Source organism: Amia ocellicauda, chromosome 16 (assembly GCF_036373705.1).
Source record: "Amia ocellicauda isolate fAmiCal2 chromosome 16, fAmiCal2.hap1, whole genome shotgun sequence".
Lineage (NCBI taxonomy): Eukaryota > Metazoa > Chordata > Actinopteri > Amiiformes > Amiidae > Amia > Amia ocellicauda.
In genome coordinates this window covers 12,761,802-12,781,597 of record NC_089865.1, presented here as the reverse complement: position 1 = coordinate 12,781,597, position 19,796 = coordinate 12,761,802, and the positions used below count along the sequence as shown (strand labels likewise).

Here is a 19,796-nt window from a genome sequence, read left to right as displayed (position 1 = left end):
CTAACCTGATCCGACACAACACAACACTCAGAAAGTACACCAGCCACTGCTCTCTGTAGTTCATTAAGTACTTAAAAGCACATGGTTTCAATTTTCCATTAAAAAATTCTCATTTCCATATGATATCAAAGAGTGAAAAAGCTTTAAACTAAAAAAAAAATAAACATTCATAGACTGGAAGCCAAAGCAATAATTAATGTCATATGGGTAACTCCAATAAATCATAAGAATTCTTTCATTGAATATCATGCTGTCCAGAATTGTCTCCCTTAATGTTTAGTCTTTTCAGCATTTCACTGTTTTCAGATGTTGTGGCAGTGGTTGAAAATCCTTACTGAACGATTGCTTCTATTGTTCAGTACTTTATTTTTATTTATTTATTAAATGGGACTGCATATTGGTTCCTTAATACAGAGACTTGACATAAGTAAATGGATACTGAAGTTTGACGATTAATGCTTTACGTTGCTACCTTTAGAACATGCAACACAGGCACATATTCTCACATTGTATGGACAAGTTTGCAGGATTTCACGGACTGAATTTAGGTGTACAAGGATGTGGGTTTATTTAGACGCTTTCACGGGGAGCTGTTGAGACTAGCTCACACAAGACTCAGTGGGGTTCATCTGCAGTGATTGGCTAGGCCATGGCAGAGTTATGAATATCTGTCCCACAGACCTGATACACACCCAGCTTAAATGTGGCAGCAAGTTCACCTTTTGCTCTGAATATGGTTTTGTATGCACACAGAGTTCGGTTTCAAAGAACCATGACAACTGCACTAGTTAATCCTTTTAGGAGAAAGTATTGAATGTGGTTATTCAGTTGGTTTTGTTAATAGGTTATAATTTTGTGTATGGATTACAACTGCACCAAAACAAACCAAATAACAACAACGGCATTAGGTGCTCAGTAGAGTATTCAACAAACAATCAGTAATTTCTGTGCCGGATAAAATACGTACTGACTGTGAACTTACTTGGTTGGATTATGTAAATTAATACTAGCATTGTCTGAGGAAGGCAATTCAGTCAAGGCAAAAAGGCAGCAATATAGATTCAGTTCAGCATGGCAAAGTTTGAAAATGTAAAAACTTCCCCCCCCCCATTAATGTCCTTTCCCACTGACACATGATCTGAAGAGTTGTCGATCATTACTTCTCCAGCCTCACTTTCCTTTGCTCCAGATATAACCAGGCCAAAACATTATGCCCAAAGGGGTATCTTAGCAACACACTGACACTGTTTATCAGCCATACTTACACTAGAAGTGCAAACTCACACGTATAAGGATTTAATTAAAACGGAGCACTTCTAACTGGGTTTTAGTATGATGTATCAATTTCAGTTTAACAGGCAGTGTACTCATATCTGTTACAGAAGTTACCTCGGCAAATGCAATTATTAATATGTTGGTCTTGCTAATGACATCTTGTCTGTACTGGGCCTTGTCATCTTTACATCTTTGTACTCCAATGGCAGTGGTAGCCAAGGCACTGTCCAACATTAGCATACAGCCTTCTGTAGGGATGTGACCATTGGAGATGGTGTCTAATGCATCTTGAGTACACTTCCATATGTTTTGCCACATTTTAGCTGATTATCAGGGCTTATTTTCCATCCTCTGGCTATGCAGTAGCATGATGAACTATTTCCTGTTGAGCTCCACCACTGTATTAGCCAGCTTTGCACCCCCTTTCCAAGTCTATGGGTTCTCATGAAGTTCTGTCTGAAAACAGATGCTTCTTTGTCATTACTATTCTGTTAACTATTCATACTTGGCCCTGGAAGGGCCTATTTAGGCATGTCAATGTTTGGTATATTACAGCATAGGTTATTTATAACAACAACATTTCAGTCTGACAATCTATATGAGACTGATTCTCTGCAGTAGCTGGACCTTTTCTAGTTAATCTTTGTAAATCAAATGATTCATGCCCTGTTAAACATCTGTCATCAACAGGAAGGATTTTGTGTTTTGTTTCTACCTGACCCAAATGTAATAAATCTTCGACGTTGCGTACTGTATGCTCAGGTTTCCCGAGGCTCAGTGCAACAATGCAGACTTCAAAGTTTATTTATTTGACATTTGATGAGTCACTTCCCTTGTCCCAAAAGCTCCTCACACCTGTACAGAGATGATTACAGGTAGATCTTGCTGGCTCTAATTGTACAATAAATGCTATTTTCAGGCTGTAATGGCAGGCAGTCTGCTCTGGAGACGCCAGTCTGTGATTTTGCTGTCGCCAGGCTCCCCGTGTTTTTCTGCAGACCAGTTGTGATGATGACATGGTTATAGCCTATTCAAAGCAAAACATCAGACATTGCAATCTCAGCTTTAATTTGAAGAAGAAGAAAAGGAACTTGAATTATGAAAAACAAGTTGGTTAAGTTTCTATTCAGCTTATTGAGATGTATTACAATTTGATAAATCCTTGCTTCTTACTTTTTCAATACGTATGCTTGAAGTACCCTTACTTCATTTGTAAAGCAACGCATACCCTACACCGCTGTATGACTTTCCTACTAAAACGAGGACACAGTAAGCTGCCATTACATTTGAGTCGACATCAGTGCATTTTGAATGAATCTATGGTTGTTTATTTAAGGTTGCAAAGATAATAGTGATCGAAAGAACAGTGACCAATTTTGTTCTCATCCCTTGTCTCTTCTTACATTATTTGTTGCTTCCAATCTGCATGTTTGTATATTTGTATCTATGTATGTATATTTATTGTGTGTATGTGTGTACATGTACATATATGTGCGTGTGACTGTGTCTTATATTAGAAAAAAATAAAAAGGCGACTCCTTGCTCATTTGGATTTTAGTGTAATTGCAGTTGGGAGATCAAAGCCAGGCTAGTCGAGTGATGTTCCAGAAGAGAATTTACCACATAGCCATTTTTTCTGCACAGTTTCTGCCGCCTGCTGTTCCTATTTTCCCTCAAGCTAGTCATTGACTACCCCCTGCACATCCCTGCTCGTAAAAAATGATTGAGGAAGTATTTGTCATGTCTTTATGAGTGGGAAGCATTGCGTGATAGAGAATGGCATCTAGAAACGAAAAGAGATTGCCATTTTTCTTTTTATTCAGTTGCTTCACCCTGTTTATGCACATATTTTTTGGATTAGAGAGGATAAAATAAATTACTTCACCGCTAAGAATGCAAACAGTGGCTTTGTCTGGTGGGGTGTCACTGTAAGTCAAACTATTTGTGTTTTAAGACAAACAGGATTTGAATCAGTGTCACTCGTGGAATCATTAAAAAAAATAGAAATAGATTAATATACTTGATCTTTATAGTTTTTGATTTTGTACTTTTTAAAATGTTTTTAATTATTTTTTTAACCTGATCAAATGTCATGTTCCGTGTTTCAATTGGCAAAAGATTCAACGTTTACCACTGTCTATGGTTTACAAGTACCAGCCGAGAAGCAGATTGAAGGGGGGAAACTGTCATTTTAATTTGCACTAAGCATCAAGTGATGTATGTATGTATTTATTTATATATTTCTTCAACGATGATTTTTTTTTTTTTTTTTTAATGTACTTAAAGTAAATGCAAGCTTCTGAGAAGGTGCATTGACCTTTAAAAAGAATGCAAGAACTGGAAAACCTCCAAGTAAGTCCCTCACTCGATTTACAATTAGGGACTGGTCTATGAATGGGAGCTGAGAGCAGCTGTGCCTGTTATCAGGACAGAGTGATCAGATGTTAATCTGTTAGGAGGGGGGGCTCTCCCAGCCTGGCCTCTAGGTGATGCTCTTACAGTGTGGCTTGAAACAGATTCTTAGGCTGAGGATGCATTCCCTGTACCATTTATCTCCCATCTGATCAGTTTGTATTTCTCATGGAAGCCTCCATCTCCCTGTCAGAAATTTTCTTGAGGTTTTTTGCCAGGGGAGCGATGTTTTAGACACACCTGGTTATAACTCAGCTGCAATCTTTAGTTTTCTGTAGGCTGAGTCAGTCAGTGGTCAACAGTCTCTGGAAACATATTCCTGAAATAAAGTTTAATGAACAAAATGTATTAAACTAGATGCATTTCTGAATAGCAATACATTATGTATCATTTAACTGGTGTAAAGAAAAATCTAAAGATACAAAACTTTGTACAGTATGGTTGCTCCAGTCTTACCTGCTCTAATGTAATTGATAGATCTTTATATGATACCGTCAGTGAAGTGCACAAATTGCAGGTGATGGTCTGTTTGTCATACCAGCTATATAACAACAAATGCCAGTGTGTGGCTCCATAGTACTTAAGAAGATACACAAACTCTAAGAAAGAAATGTTGATTAAAAATCGTAAAGCTGGAGTTTGGTTCTACTAACAACTTCAGCAACAGAAAATGCTGCCAAAAGCTTCATACATAAGAATTTAATTGAAACCTAATTGAGTGCAAAAACAGCAGTCTACTCCTGTGTGTGATTACTAGTCTTGAAATTAGGGAAAGATTAGAGACTGCTTTTTAGGCTTATGAATGTTTAATAATTGTGTATTGCTTTTGAAACTAAATTGATGAAATCTAAATTGAAGGACAAGTCACAATATATGATTTATGCATACATGGTTATTTTGAGTATTGCGGTGACAAAACAGTTTTCCTTTTTTCCTTCATAATCCTCTTGTGCTCCCAAAGTGCTAGCTGCGACACACTCCCACCAGAAGGCACAGACTCAGCTGTCTATTAGAAGTTGTAATATAACAGTATCTCCCCCCCACATCAGGTAAGTTTGTAGTGAGTGTTAATGACTTGGAAAGGGCGCACAGTAAAGCATAAACAGATGTTGCTAATAAAGTTCTTCTAGATCTGTTTGTTTGTGTTGAAGTGTCTTGGGGTTCAGGTAACACAAGCTTGCCTCTTACAAGTGTCAAATTTTCACTTTGTCAGGTGAAAAGGCGACACAGGTAGCCTTTGTCGTTACTTGGGAGTGCCATTACATTGTGGTTCTTATCACTAATGAGATCATAACTCCACCCCCCCCCCCCCCCCCCGAGACTCCGTGACCAAATAGACACGTTGTACCTTGATTAACAGCGGTTTGGCTTTTAGTCCAATCATTTTCCAAACCAGTTTATTTTAGGTTAATATTTTCAAGATTAACCTTTCAGAAAAGTGTGATCTATAAATTTGCACTTTTTTGAACTGTGTTAAATAGTTCAAGTTTTCATAATATACAAAGTCCTTCATGGATTAGTGCCTTCCTACCTCAAAGAACTACTTATTCAGTGGGTTCCAAATTGTTCCCTAAGGTCACAAAATGGAGCTATTTTGGTTGCTCAGAAAGCTCTTCTCAAGTAAGAGCCTTCAGTGCTCTGTCTGTGTATCTCCAATCCAGTCGATGTCAGGAATACTGAAACTAGTTTTTTTTTTTTTTTAAGACCTCAAAAGCAAACACACACACATATATATATATATATATATATATATATATATATATATATATATATAAAATATATTCCATGTGCTATTGTGTTGTCTCTGGATGTTACCATGCTCATCAATATCTTCATGGTCCTATTTTTGATGCAAACCATGTCGGTTATATTTGGCATGAAGTGAACTATATATTTATGAACTATATATGCATTTATAATGCATACTAATCCATTTGCATTTTGCTTTTTTAAGATATGAACATAAGAGATTCCTACCTTACCAGGCAAAGGTCAGAATGATTTTCAAAAGAAGAAAAGTTTGATAACACTTATTAGAATTGGTGTTAGCAAGGTTTTTTTAATTTTCAGGGGTCCCCTCCCCTTTCCATGAAGGGAATTAATAACTTAAATAGTAGATGGAGTGATTATGTTAAAAGCAGAAAAAACTATTCCAGTTTTAAAAAACATCCGTGTTCAGTCGCAGTTATTAGACTATTATTTTTCCTCATCAATCTCAAAACGTTTGTAGGGCCAAGTACTCCAAAACTGAAATTAAAATGGTTCTATTACCGCTCTGGAGTGTGCTAAATTCAGGATCTCTACCTTTACCAATTAGCTGGCTTTCATTGCTTTCTTCTGCTCTGTAGCAGGAGCCGGGAGTGGTACTGCATTAATTTGTTTTGGAAAACGGTTACCCCTTTCCACTATGAAACAGCAGGGAGAGCATCTCGGCTAGGTTTACTTGTTATTATAGCGCATACTTGATGATGTTCATGTTTAACCTTTCTTCCTCTAGTGTTTCAATCAGAAGCAAGCCAGAGAAAAGGGGTGTCTATATAGTCATTATCATTGTAGCAACTGGCAATGTTAAAAGGGCTCCTAATAAACGGTGCTGCAGATTAAGCTTTTTCAATGTAACTGTAAAATCGATAAGAGGATCCCCTTTGATTACAACTATGTCTCAAATGCACAGTCTTCTTTCCTCCAATGTGTCATAATGTAAACGCAAAAAGCAGGTTTTGTGTGGTTGTCTATCATTATAACTCAAGAGCTTAGCTTTTGGGGGGGTGTGGGATATTGAGAGTATATGGAATATGCTGTGTTTTTTTTTTTTTTTTTTTTAAGCCTAGCTAATGATATATTTTGATTGTTATTACCAAGACGCATTTTGTTATTTATTATATTCAAGATAAGGTTGTAACAAAATGCATATGTCACAGCAAGTGTCCTGTGGTGGCCTAGTTTAATGAGCTAAATAAATGAATTTTGTGTTGCCACATACGGCTTGTGAAAGCTTGTTATCAGAATGATTGTTGAACTGTTATGAATGGAATGGGATGTTGAAACAGGGCATGATTGGCTGATGTTACATATGTCCTTGATTACCTTCAGTCTGCTTTTATTCTAATAAGTGACATTCTTTGTACTCCCTTGGATGGCTAGACAGTCTGACACGGGATGAGAATAAATATTGCATGTGGTACACATTAAGCTGTCATCTAAGACAGCATTTATAAGAAGTAGCTGGAAAAATTCACAAGAAATTCTGCTGCGCTACAGTTTTCCAGCTCTTGTCACAATTGTCAAAATCTGACATGTTTTTTTTTATTTTTATAGTCAACGGCAATGAAAGCCAACGCGAGTGAATATTTTATGAGACATACTCGACAATGGTTATTGTTTTAATTTTCTCTATATTAATCTTTGAAATTAGAGTAAGCAATATTTTCCCATGGAAAGAGAAGCAAAAGCATAACCTGTATAGCAATAATTATTGATTAATTACTTCGATTGACTGTGGAAAAGCGTTTCGTTTTGAACATTGGGAACTGAATCATTGAGGATTTTAAAATACTGTAGTTTATTTTTGAAGGACCTGAGATGATAATGCTTAGGGTATTTCAGGATTGTGGTTCTTTTATAACTTAATACATAAAAAAAAAAAAAAAAAAATGTACCAGTTAACATTAATGTAGTGAAATGCACTAAAACGTGATTGTAGCTAAAATGAAGAATCCTTTTTAAAAAATAAGTGTATATGTATTTGAGTGTATATTACATGTATATAAAAAATGAACCTTCCAATCTGTAGCTTATGAGGGAAATAAAGAAACTTATGCCGTTCGCTCCATCCCCTCCTCAGCCCTCTAATGACCCTCCATCAGTTCTTAGATTGCAGGACACAGGCTAAGGAAATACAAGTAATCTGCAGGTAACGACAGTGGCTACACTGATGTCCTCAAAAGAATGTACTGCTGGGAGGATGAAAAGCTTCCCATAGATTCTATGACTTTCTAGCCGCAAATCACATCATGAGCTCATATGCGCTTTTTTCCCCCTGGGGTGGGGGGGTGTTTCAGGGGTGGAACACAATAGCATGTATTAGAACGTTCAGCGGGGACTCATTTCGATAGGCATGAAAAAGAAGGAGGAAAAAAAAATCATAAGGTTATTAGTTGATGCATCAGTGCATAGCATCACAGTAAAATAGCAATGTCCAGCAGAGAAATGCACAATACAAAGTCAAACATTTCTGGTTGCGAAGCAGCAAAGAGTCTGTGCCGAGGATAATATGAATGCGGAGTTGATTGTTTGCTTAGGCCACGAAATTGGGATTCAGTGGTAATAAAGTTGTTGCGAGTGGGAGTATCTCCTCTCCTCTTGGGGCTTTACAGTTTTACAGCTCTCAGAGGATTATTCCTCAGTTTTTCGTTTGGTGGAAAATTGCATTTGAAAAGGGTTGTTTATGCCCAGGTGCTGGGCCCCTTTGTCACCTCCTTTTATGGGTTTACCTGCCTAATCACGGTAATATACCTATTTGTATGCATGCAGGTAAGGCTACACAAGAAATAAAGGAGCGGTCGATCCTAGCCATTGGATCAGGTAGCTGCACCTGTATTTTGGGCAGTTAATTGTTTTCCCCTCAAGTATTTTCAGCAGATCAAAGGTATAAATAGCTTGAGGCAACCACAAGCATGTGGAATTTCTTATATTATTCCCCTATCCAAGATTTAGCCAAAAAATGCCAGAGATTTGTATTCAAGCCCCTCTGTAATAGAGTGCAGTGTTAAAAGAATGTCTAAATTAGGTTTATTGCTGGATTGGTATGTCTTTGTTGATGGAAATGGGCATTCAATTAATTATTTCCTGTCATTTTTATTGTTTGAATTCAGGATGTGTGATCGTAAAGTAGGATAAATAACAAAAACTGAAGAAAACTTTTAATTCCCTAGATCATTTATATATTTAATTCAAACTTGGCTGTTACAATGAGGAAGATTGCAGTAGTACACTGTATTCTAAGGTAATGTAAAAGGTGTAGATTCAATGATTTTTGGTCTGTTTCATCTTCCAAAAGGGCAGTATTATTAAAGGACTTGTTGTTTTACCCGTTAGATAATTGAAAAATCTGTATTTATTCATGTGACAGTGTAGCAACCTTCAAAAGTGATCCTTGTTTAACTTCAGTTCTCTGTGATGATCGCTGTAACCTTTTTAATTATTTGAATGTCCTTTTGACATCTGTCAGTATTTGCAGTATATATATATATATATATATATATATATATATATATATATATATATATATATATATATAAGTCAGAGTAAGTTTAGTATGTGCTGTTATTTTGTTTAGTTTTTGTTCCTTATTCATGTAACTCTGACACACTCAACTACCTCTTATCTACAAAGCATGATGGCTGCTTTAGTAATTTGTATTGTTTTAAACTGACAGATAAATGTTGGTAATTGTGAGCATGTAAAACATTTTTTTGGAAAAGGAAAAAAAAAAAAAAGGTAAATTCCCCTTTTTTTATTGGGACATACAAAAAAGGCACAAACATGGTCTGTTCCTAAGTCTTGTTTGAGCTTTTTAAGCAGATGAATGATTAGCAGAAATAATCACCCTGTCAGCCTTAATCACATTAAAACGTGGTTAACATTTAATTTTTCCCACTTAATATGCAAAAATTTCCACTAGATTTGCAGTGAAGGCCATTGAAATTCCATTATAAGAAGAATAAAAATTTCAGGCATCATTTGTTCAGAGAAGGAGGAGGCCTGGACTGGAAACTGCTGAATCTTTCTATCAGTGTAACTGTGAATGATTGCACTGCACACAGATCCACACATTACAATTTCGGTTACGCTGCGATAGGTCAGTCGTCAGGTACTGTTTTTGTGGAAGTTTTCTTCTAGGCTACACATCATTATTCAATGTTTAACACTCGATTGTAGCCCGAAAGAGCAGACTGTTCTGATGTTAAGAAAACTGTAAACAATACCGCTGATATGCTTCTGGTATTTAAATAATTTAAAAGCAAGTGCGAGAAATAATAATAATACTAGTAAAAAAAAAAAAGAGGATTGTTTCACAGACAGGTTTTCAGAATATTTAAATAAACGGAAGATGCAGAGCATTTGACTTTATTAAAGTTTTCAAAGGTTTTTGATTTTCTAGATTAACAAAACGAAATGTATAATGCACTAGTGAGAGTACATCTTACATGTATCAAGAGAAGGTAACACAATTGAACTTTCTACATTTAATGTTCTTTATATAATATATAATATTATATAATGTGTGTGCGTGCGTGTGTGTCCTTGTCCTCATACCACATTGTGATTTCTTACAGAGGTCCTTTCCGGAATGGTTTAGTTTTTCAGACCGTTTTTTGATCATGAAAAGGTGACATCACTTGGACTCCTTTTGTACAAGTACTATTAAAATGTAGCATTAAATAAAGCTGCCCAGTGGGAAATGGCAGTGGGAGGCTTGACCATGGCTTCTAGGGACTATCTGCATGAGAGTGGAGTGGAGGCATGCAGACAAAGGCTGGGCTGGCCTTCCCTCTCAGTCAGCCGTCCAGTGAGGGTGAGGAGTACAGGACGTGAAGGCAGTTGAAGCTGAAACCATCAATACAATAGTACTTAAAATCCATCACACTTTGACAATTTGCTTCACAGGTTGCTAATGTATTTTGCTCTCTTCTTTGCCTATTTCTTTTTGGGTAGAGCTATTTCTGTAAAGTCTGTGTATATGTATAAATATGAGTAAGCAGTTATTTCAGCTGTGATTTCCTGTTATTTTCCAGTAGATAAAGCATTCTTTTTGTTCCTCAAATATATATATATATTTGAACTGTGCCATTGATTGTGACTCGTCTGTGGGTTGTTGTTCAGATTGGAACATATTATAAGGTTATGTGTTTTGCATTAAGATACAACTATTGGCAAAGTTTTGAAACTGGTTTTAAGAGTGATGCTTTGTACGAAACATAAAATCTCTAAATTGATAGAGCGCAGAGCCATAGCTGGGGAATTTGAATACTTTGTTCCTCTTGCAGGGTTTTGTCAGGTCCTGTGTCACTCAGTTTAAAGACCTTCAGACCCCCACGCTCATTTACTGTTCATGTACCATTTCTGCTTTTACATTATGAAAATCATCTGTCAAACACTTTTAGAGAGACTCTTTGTTATTTAGCTTGTGATGCTCAGCACTGTCAAGTTTTCACCAATTATAGTTTCAGGTACAAGGGTCTATTCACTGGATCAAAGCCTCTGACTAGTAGTAGGGGAATGATTTGTGAATCATTATTCAACCGTGTTGCCGAACAGAATACCTGAGGAATGCAAATAATCCTTGAAAGAATAGATCACAAAGCTCTTTAAATGACAAACTACAACTGTTATTATCGAAGATTGGATTCTTAGTAAGAAGCAGTTGTCTTCATCGCTCACCAGTGTGATGCTTTTGTGATTTACCAGTCACACCATGTTCTTTTCTGTACTAGACGTGTGCTGGTATATGTTACAGGAGTGCAAATGACAACTCTAATAAAATTGCCAGGTGCATTGCAGAACTACAGTCCCTGAAATATTAAGTGGTTATGTAACTGCAAAACACGATGTCTTTTTTAATTAGAATAGAAATCAAACTTCAAAATAATGTATATGTTATCACCTTTCTTTGGTAGGGATAAATACTCTATAAAGCAGTTTGTAATGCACTCATATATGATCTGAGACATGATCAAATTATATAGTTTGAGTCAAATCAAAAGTTTGTTTTAATTTGGAATCGTTGCCTTTAGGTGTTCAATAGCATAGCAGCCTTTCCTGATTGATCTTGTAGTTTTAAATGGTGATAAAATGCTCACGTCATGAATACATAGTAATTTGTTCTAGTACTTTAACCATTTTTAAATGGAAATCGGGATTATGTGTAATGACAGGATATTTCTAGAGTAATCTAAGTGTGAGCTCCAGCAGACTGAAGTGTTTTGTGAGCCCATTTTTTGGGATGGGTCCAAACCCCTGGTGAATGGGTGTGTGCCTAATCTCATAATTGCCCCCATCTCCTTCCACTTTGTTGAGAAAGAAAGTCATGATTAACTGCAAGGCTATCTTTGTCCCCTAATGTCAGGTGGCCTGCTGTTACTGCCTCTTGGCCGGGACAATAATTTTGACTCAAGTTGTAAAAAGTCAAAAGAGCTTTTAAATGTCTGAACAGCAAAGACATCCATAAGCGTGAATCCCCCAGTGTCTTCAGTCTGAGTTTTAATGAGTCTGCAGGCGTTTAGATCTCTCTACATTGTGTAAGGTTTGTTTTAATTGTGTACATTTCATATAAGTAATGCACTACTAAAAACAAGCTTTTATTGGATTTTACCAGAGGTCACATGTTACAAAAAACCTATATGGGCAGAGATTTTATGGATGCCAAGTCAACTGTGAGGAATATTGCACAGAACTGGTAAGACCATGGTACATGCTGGTATGATGTGTGTGTGTGTGTAGAGTACTTACACTACAGTGTTACAGTGTGACAGTCCCCTGACCTTGAAGAGGTGCGCACGGAGACGGCATCATAAACACTGCGTGTGCCTATGAATATGGATGTGCCACTCGATAATGAATGTAGCACTGTCATGCGAGCAGCAGATGTTAATGCCACTGCCCTCTTTGTCTACAGGTTGGTAAAAATTAAAGAGTGGGTGGACAGCCATGACCCAGGAGCCCTGGTCATCCCTTTTAGCGGTGGGCTGGAGCTCAAGCTACAAGACATGAGCGATGAGGAAAAAAAGAAGTACACGGAGGAGCACAAGACACAAAGGTTAATTAGCATTCATTTTCCCTGCACTTTATTATCAACTATTTCCTTGCAGTAATTTAATTGCTTGTGCTGATAGAATAATAAATGACAGAGTAATTACCATTATAAAGAAGGAATCCTTCTCTTTACGGTAAGACACAGTGAAAGGATTTATTTTTAAATTAAGTTTTTAACTGTCATCTGTCATCTCTCCATAATTATAAGTTGGCCATTTTTTGTACATTTTTCTTACAATGTAAAAAGTGCTGCCTAAAAATATGATTAAAACTGTCTTACATATATTGAAAATACTGTCCGACAGATTCATAAACTGTGCTCTATTCAACCACAAGTACACTCATTAATTATAGACTATTAGGTAAAATAAAGAATTTCTAAATTACATCGAGTTTTTTTTTTTTTTTTTAACTATTATTTTTGGGCCCGTGTGAATTTAGTCTTTAGATTTTCAAACATTTGAGTTTAAATTAACAGTAGTGTTGATGATGATTTGCATGTGATTTGCTTGCAGGTTATGAGCAGTTTTGTAAGAAATTAATGTCTCAATATGGATTTCTGGCCATCTGAGATGGCTTCTTTTGTTTTTCAACTCCTCAGTGTGTTAACCAAGATCATCAAGACTGGCTATTCGGCTCTCCAGCTTGAATACTTTTTCACCGCCGGACCAGATGAAGTGCGCGCTTGGACCGTCAGGGTACGTTTCAGTCTATCGCCAGCTCTCTCCAGTTCCACACTATTGAATACAGATTGATATCGCAGAGTTTGAAGTTTGTCATGGTAGCGGTTAGCTAGTCATTACAGATGAGGTTTTTGTCCAGGATAACTTTAATTATTTGTGAGCTGTTGAACAGTGAAAGTGGGGCTGCATTGATTGAGGAGGGTAACAATTGATTCTGCCTATTACATACTCTGAATTTTTTCACCCTGTAGAATCTGTCTTCCCTCCTCCTGTGGCCGGAGATAAGGAGCCTGCGTATTGTGCTTGCTTAATCTGTGTGACTGGGTTTGTCTCCAATGAAATTGATGTCGCTTTTCAGTGGCTGTTTGTTTGGGTTACTGGTGGCTTTTTCCCCCTTGTATCTTTGTCACCACTTGCAGTCTGTATTTAAAATGAAAGAATTACAATAATACAGTTGTTAAATTTGTGTAAACAGAAAATATACTTTAAAAGCATATATATATATATATATATATATATATATATATATATATATATAGTGTTATCTTTAATATTTAAACATTTGTATTTCAGCCATTCTTTCTTTTTTTAATTGATTTTATTGTATTGAAGGAGACGCTTAAGGTAAACTTTTACTTTAGTGGAGTGGATGACAGAACAGACTTTTCATTAAATATATTCCGGTATGAAGATTCAATAGAAAAAATAGGCCTATACATTTAATATTAGATTCCTTTGTTGAAAAAGCATGCAAGCCCGGCTGCTTAATCAATTTATTTTCCACTGTGTGTTTCTGTTTGAATTACGAACAAAAAACAATTGCTAAGTTAATCTCTTATAATTGAAACGTGTACATTATTTACCTAAAGGAAAGACAAAACGAGTGCTGTTTTTTTTTTTTCTCTCTCGTGTAACTGATTATAGCTAGCCTTGATTTTATGTGAGGGGCATTTAGTCAGGTAAGCATCACTGAGTAACTATATTAACCCAATACATCTTTTATTATAAAAACTGCATTCTGTAATGTCAGGCTCTTTAGCACTTTAACATGCTTTATTAGGCAGCCTTGAGGTCACCATTATCTATCAGCCTACTCTGCATGGTTATATGTGCACAGAATGTATACCCTTGTAATTCACCATATGGAAAAATCACATTCTAATGTATTTTTCCCCACCTAGACAAACCTTGATGCTGATTTATGGTAGTTATACTTACAAGTGCTCTGTCAATGAAATTACATGGGGATGGTAATATATTGGAGTCATTAAATACACATCATTCTTTGGCATGAAATATGTTGACCCTGACCTTATTATATACATAATTAAAAATTGCTTAGCAGTTCCTGAACAAAATGCTGGATTGAACTGTATTTATAGACAGAAGTCATAAAAACGGAAAGTGGGATGTTTTTGTTTAAGTCGACTATTTCGGTATGCTTTTCTGTCCTCTGTATCATACGCTCTTCGTTTCACGTGTTATGAAGTGGCTGATTTAAATAGTCTATAATAAATCTTCTGGAGGACCTTTTGACATCCCATTTAGCCTCAATTGTTCTTCCTGAGACACCGCAATAAAGGTTTATAAACATGAGAGAGAAGGGTTAACGTGGAGGATTTATTGATTTTTATATTTTGAGTTCATTTGTGATATGAGGGCTCCGGACATGTATCTATAAAATCCCGTGCCACTGTATATTTGAAAACTGCTAGGTTTGATCCACAGAGGTCAATAAATTCAATTATAATCTCAGTTTCTGTAACCAAAACATCACCTTGGACACCAGAGATGATCAGAGGCTAAGCTGAAACCCACAATGAAACAAGATTGCTTCAGCTGAAATCAATACCACCTCGAAATCTGTATCAAAAATTGCTGCCTTGCATTGATAGCAGCAGTGCACCCTTATCTTGAGTGAACGCAGCCCTGTGAGGAGCATCTGAACAGGATTCCAATATCAGGAGCCGAGTGATTGTACTCATGGCATGCCAAGCGACATGAAGCAATGTTTCTGCGAATCCTGATTCGGTATCAAAAGAGGTGACAGTCTGCGCCGTAATCCATCTTCTTAAAAACAATTAATTTTCTTTGTTTTGTTTTTTTCTTTCTTTTTCTTTTTTTGTTTTTTTTGACAGAAAGGGACGAAGGCACCACAGGCTGCTGGGAAGATCCACACCGATTTCGAAAAGGGGTTCATTATGGCTGAAGTAATGAAATTTGCTGATTTTAAAGAAGAAGGCTCGGAGAACGCTGTCAAGGTGAGATATTTCTTTCGGAGCCGCTTCAACATCACTTTCCGGTGAGAGAAGTCTCTTGCGATCACTGGATCTGACAGTCACTTTGGGTTTTTCACTAGGCAGCCACTACAAATGTACTTCACCTTTACACAGGGGAAGAAATTACCACATATTCTCTCACTATAGATCTGACAAGATAACAGACTCCATGACTAAATGCCTTCATTTCCCACATACGTGTAGGCTCGGTCCTAATCAGACTGATATTTAAGAGGCTTCTTCAAAGTTTTTTTTTTTTTTTTTTTTCTCCTCCTTGTAATTTAAACTAGGTTGTCTAAAAAAAGGATAGCGTGTGGAACTTGAAACTTCTCTTCAAGTCTCTCTGAATATTTGCTGTCAGCTCGTAAGCTACTGTAGCACAATGATAGTGATCTGAAAAGGCAAGTTAAATAAAGTGTGTAATTCTTAACATAAGAACAGTTTCATGGATGAATAACAGATAAGTGGCTTATATATCTCCTTTTATAGCTAGTCATGTGTTTTGACCTTTTTAGTGGCCCGTGTTGTTTTTAAACCGTACAGCCATAAGAGTCAAAGCCGTCAATTTATGTGTGGTTGAACTTATAAACATGAATACCTGTGCAATAAATATACCAGGTGAGTATAGCATTGGTCATTTCCATATGTTTGAGTGCTTTTTGGGTTTCTGCAGTAGCAGATGAAGGTTTTCTCCCTGCTTAGGCTTTACAGCATATAACTTCCCCCTAGTGAGGTATCATTATATGTTGGATTGTTTCTTTGAGTGCCTTAAGGCAAGGAATACTAGTCTCCACAACTTTCTGTCATCATAGGTAATTCACAACCTAGAGCAGGATTTAACTGTCTGGATAAGTGGTTTATCTTTGTATTCTTGTACCTTGAGGATGCAAAATGTACATGTGTCAACTGTGGTTAACAGGTGTGTCTAAAGGAAGTTGTTTAGATGACATGACGAGAAAATAAATTGATTTGAGTTAGACAGGTGACTGACATCAGTTGTGTAATGTTAGGCAGAATAAAGCAAACAATGATTGTGTTGTCTTAATATTTCATTCAGCTTAAAACAAAACAGATGTAGTGTGTCAGGTGCTCAGAAGAACAGGTTTGATCAGAAACGCCGGTATGAATATGGAGCTCCACTTGAACACTTTATAGACCTTGTCATCATGAGAAATGCTTGGCTGTATTACTGTGGATCTTGTGCACAGTGGAAAAGTGATGGTTTGTTTCCTTCAAACTCTTGAAGAGAACAAGGAAATATCTTTTTGGTCTTCTGCTGTGGGTTTAGGAGCATATACACTGAACAGTTTTGACCTGATTTAAGTGTGTTAGTGCTGTCGTATTTCACTAAATAATCCTGTGATTCGATGATTTAACTACATTGTATTAAATCATCTCCCTCCCTGTGTAAGTCTGAAGGTATTCATCTATGAATATTATATTTATTTTAGATACTAAAGTACCTCTCTGTGATGGCATGTCAATTTATTCAATTTATTAATTCAATTAATGTTAGCAACAGAGTTCAGATGCATCAGAATTCATATTGTACTTTTATTTATTTATTTATTTATTTCTGAAATTCAATAGTCTTTTACCCTGAAGTAAATGTTTTTATTTACTGGGGGGGAAAAAAACTGTTGGATTAGAAAAACTTTTCAGTTAGTAAGACACCTGCAGGAATCTGAAATAACTACAGATTATGTGGTGGTTTGTGGCTCATATATTCCCATCACAGGTTGATCCCTTAAAATCCTGTTGTTCTTGGTATTAGGTCTTAATTGAAGCTAACTCTTTAACCCTAAACTGTGATACAACAGTGAACATACTTGAGGACATACCAGGCCATCCTTACTAATGTATACAATGGATAAATTGCTTTTTTGTCCAAACACATTTTCTTGTAGCAATGACATACAAATGTATGTGTAAGAAAATATATGTAACTGTCCTATATGTAATCTTTTTAATTATGTGAAACAAGATTGGACTAAAAAAAAAATACAAACTATAGACCAAAATAAATTGACATTTTCTTCCACTTTTATATTCAAATTAGTTTTCCTTTACATCATAAATGATCTAAAATAAGATGCAGTGCCTCATTAATCCAGACATATCTCATGATGCAAGGTGGTTTACTTTCACACAGATTTTTTTTGTTATTTTTAATATCTCCGACTTTAAAAGTTTATTTCTGTATTTTTATAAAACTATTTAATAAACACACAAACTGTCAATGTAACCTTTTTCAATATATTTGTAATCAAAGAGAGCATATTACTGTATGAAATGAATGTCATCATGTGTAATGTGTAAACCGCTCTCAGGGATTTGATGGCAATGTTTTCACCACACATTGCAGTGGATTAGTTTTAACTGCTCCTCTGAGCCAAAGCCAGCACCCTTCTGATGATTGGAGAGAGCATACAACCACTGAATTCCCACTGTTTGACTGGAGTGATGGAGATTTTAAATATTAGATACCAAGTGCTAATGCTCAGATGGGCCGGTTAAGATTGAAGAAAAGCGTGTGTTTTTTCTTTTCTTTTTTTTCTTTCTTTCTGAATTTAAGGGGAGTTTTTTTTTAGCTGGGCTAAGTGCTTGTATCATGGATTGATGAGGGGGTGGGGGATCTCCTTTTTTAAGATTTCCATAAACAGCTGACAGTACTAATTAGATATTTTAAATTCCTTCAACAAGACAGGCTAATTTAGGTGGGTGCTGTAGTACTCTTCATAAATCTAAACACTGAGCAACATCAATTGGCGTGTTAGTGAAATTCCCTAAGTTAATGCTGCCGGTCATAAAATGCAGCGAAGAGAGATCAGAGCCTAGGTTTCCCTGCGTGTTATCGGGTTAATCCTTTTTTTTTTTTTTTTTATTATTTATTAAAGTTGATTTATGTGTGGAGCACAAGTACAGCATAGCTAATACTATTTAAAGTCACTAGTATGAACTAGACGTTGAATAGCTATGTGTGGGCTTTATAGTGTACAGGGATATCACATTATTAGTAATCATATCTGCTTAGGCAAAGCTTGCTCCAGATGGCTGCTTTCAAGTGCAAATGAACTGGTTAGACGTGTCTAGTTTAATACATACTCAGGAATCACAAATAGCCATTGATTTTTTTTTTTCTCCCCTCCAACCAGTGTTTCTGGTGGTATTGAGAATGGATTAAATGGTCTCCAGAGCATTTAAAAGGAACATTGATTCTTTTAATTAATTGTACACTCTGTACAACCAGAATGCATAAACTATGGCGTATTAGCACATCAAGTGAATTATATCCAGTTTGACGGGTAGGGGGTGGGGGTGGAAAATGTAGCGAATATATATTAAAGAAACCCAAAAGTTTATTTTTACAGTACTGATGCTTTTGATTTAATCACGTCTTTACACATTGCCTAGAAAAAGCATACATTTAGTCGTGGAGTCTCAATATGAGAAAGATGGATTGTGTATGTGTGTGCGCATGTGAATCTATCTGTATCTAGATCTGTGTGTGTATGTTACGTACTTGCTTGTTTTCCCCCTTCATGATATATATTTTTGTTTGTTTCACAGTCTGTGGGAAAATACAGACAACTGGGCAGGAACTACACTGTGGAAGATGGAGATATTATCTTTTTTAAATTCAACACCCCAAACCAGCCCAAGAAGAAGTGACCTGAAACAGAGTTTGACGAATAAACTGTGCAAGGGGAGTGGGGGTGGGGTGGGGTGGGGTGGAGCGGGGGGGGTGTTCATTGTTTTTGAAAGAATTAGCAGGAAAGAGGGATTGGTGCCCGCCGTCTCCCTTCCCAAGCACACACTCTGTTTGTTTGGGGTTTCAATAATACAGCTCCCGGAAGCACAGGTCTACTAAATGTTGACAGCTTTGCTATTTAAGATTAGGACGCCACTCCAAATTGTAGAAGCATTTGAGGAACCATATTACTCTCATGATACTTCATTAATCTCCATCATGTAAGCCAAACTTGACACATTTGACAGCAGGGACAATGCAGCTTGCTCCTTTCTGAATCTACAGATAATGCATGTTTTACAGTACCCCAGATGTCTACACTCAATAAAACATTTGACAAAACCAGCCTGTGTGTGTTTGGGGATGTCTGTATTGACTGGCGGCGGTGTGCTGAATGTGATATGGCACCTGGTGTAAGCTGATTACAGAATTAAAAGACGAGGGTGATGGAGAGACTGGCAACGTGGGGCAGCTGTAATTGTATCTTTAAAGTGATTCTTTTATTGGATTGGAAAGGGTAGGATACTGACGATTTCATACAGGGAAGAAAGGGGGGGATCCTGCTGTTTCTTCCCTCATTGG

The 19,796-nt window shown here is 36.6% G+C and overlaps 1 protein-coding gene across 1 annotated transcript in view; it reads left to right on the top strand.

Annotated features, from left to right (window-relative positions):
• The window catches only part of ola1 (Obg-like ATPase 1), a 47,199-nt gene extending 27,640 nt beyond the window's left edge, over window positions 1-19,559 (top strand). Inside the window, exons 8-11 of the mRNA XM_066687395.1 lie at window positions 12,365-12,505; window positions 13,103-13,199; window positions 15,323-15,445; window positions 19,034-19,559. Coding sequence (XP_066543492.1) covers window positions 12,365-12,505; window positions 13,103-13,199; window positions 15,323-15,445; window positions 19,034-19,135 — 463 coding nt within the window. The 3' untranslated portion in view covers window positions 19,136-19,559. The remainder of the gene's footprint in view (window positions 1-12,364; window positions 12,506-13,102; window positions 13,200-15,322; window positions 15,446-19,033) is intronic.
• The last annotated feature ends 237 nt before the right edge of the window (window positions 19,560-19,796 follow it).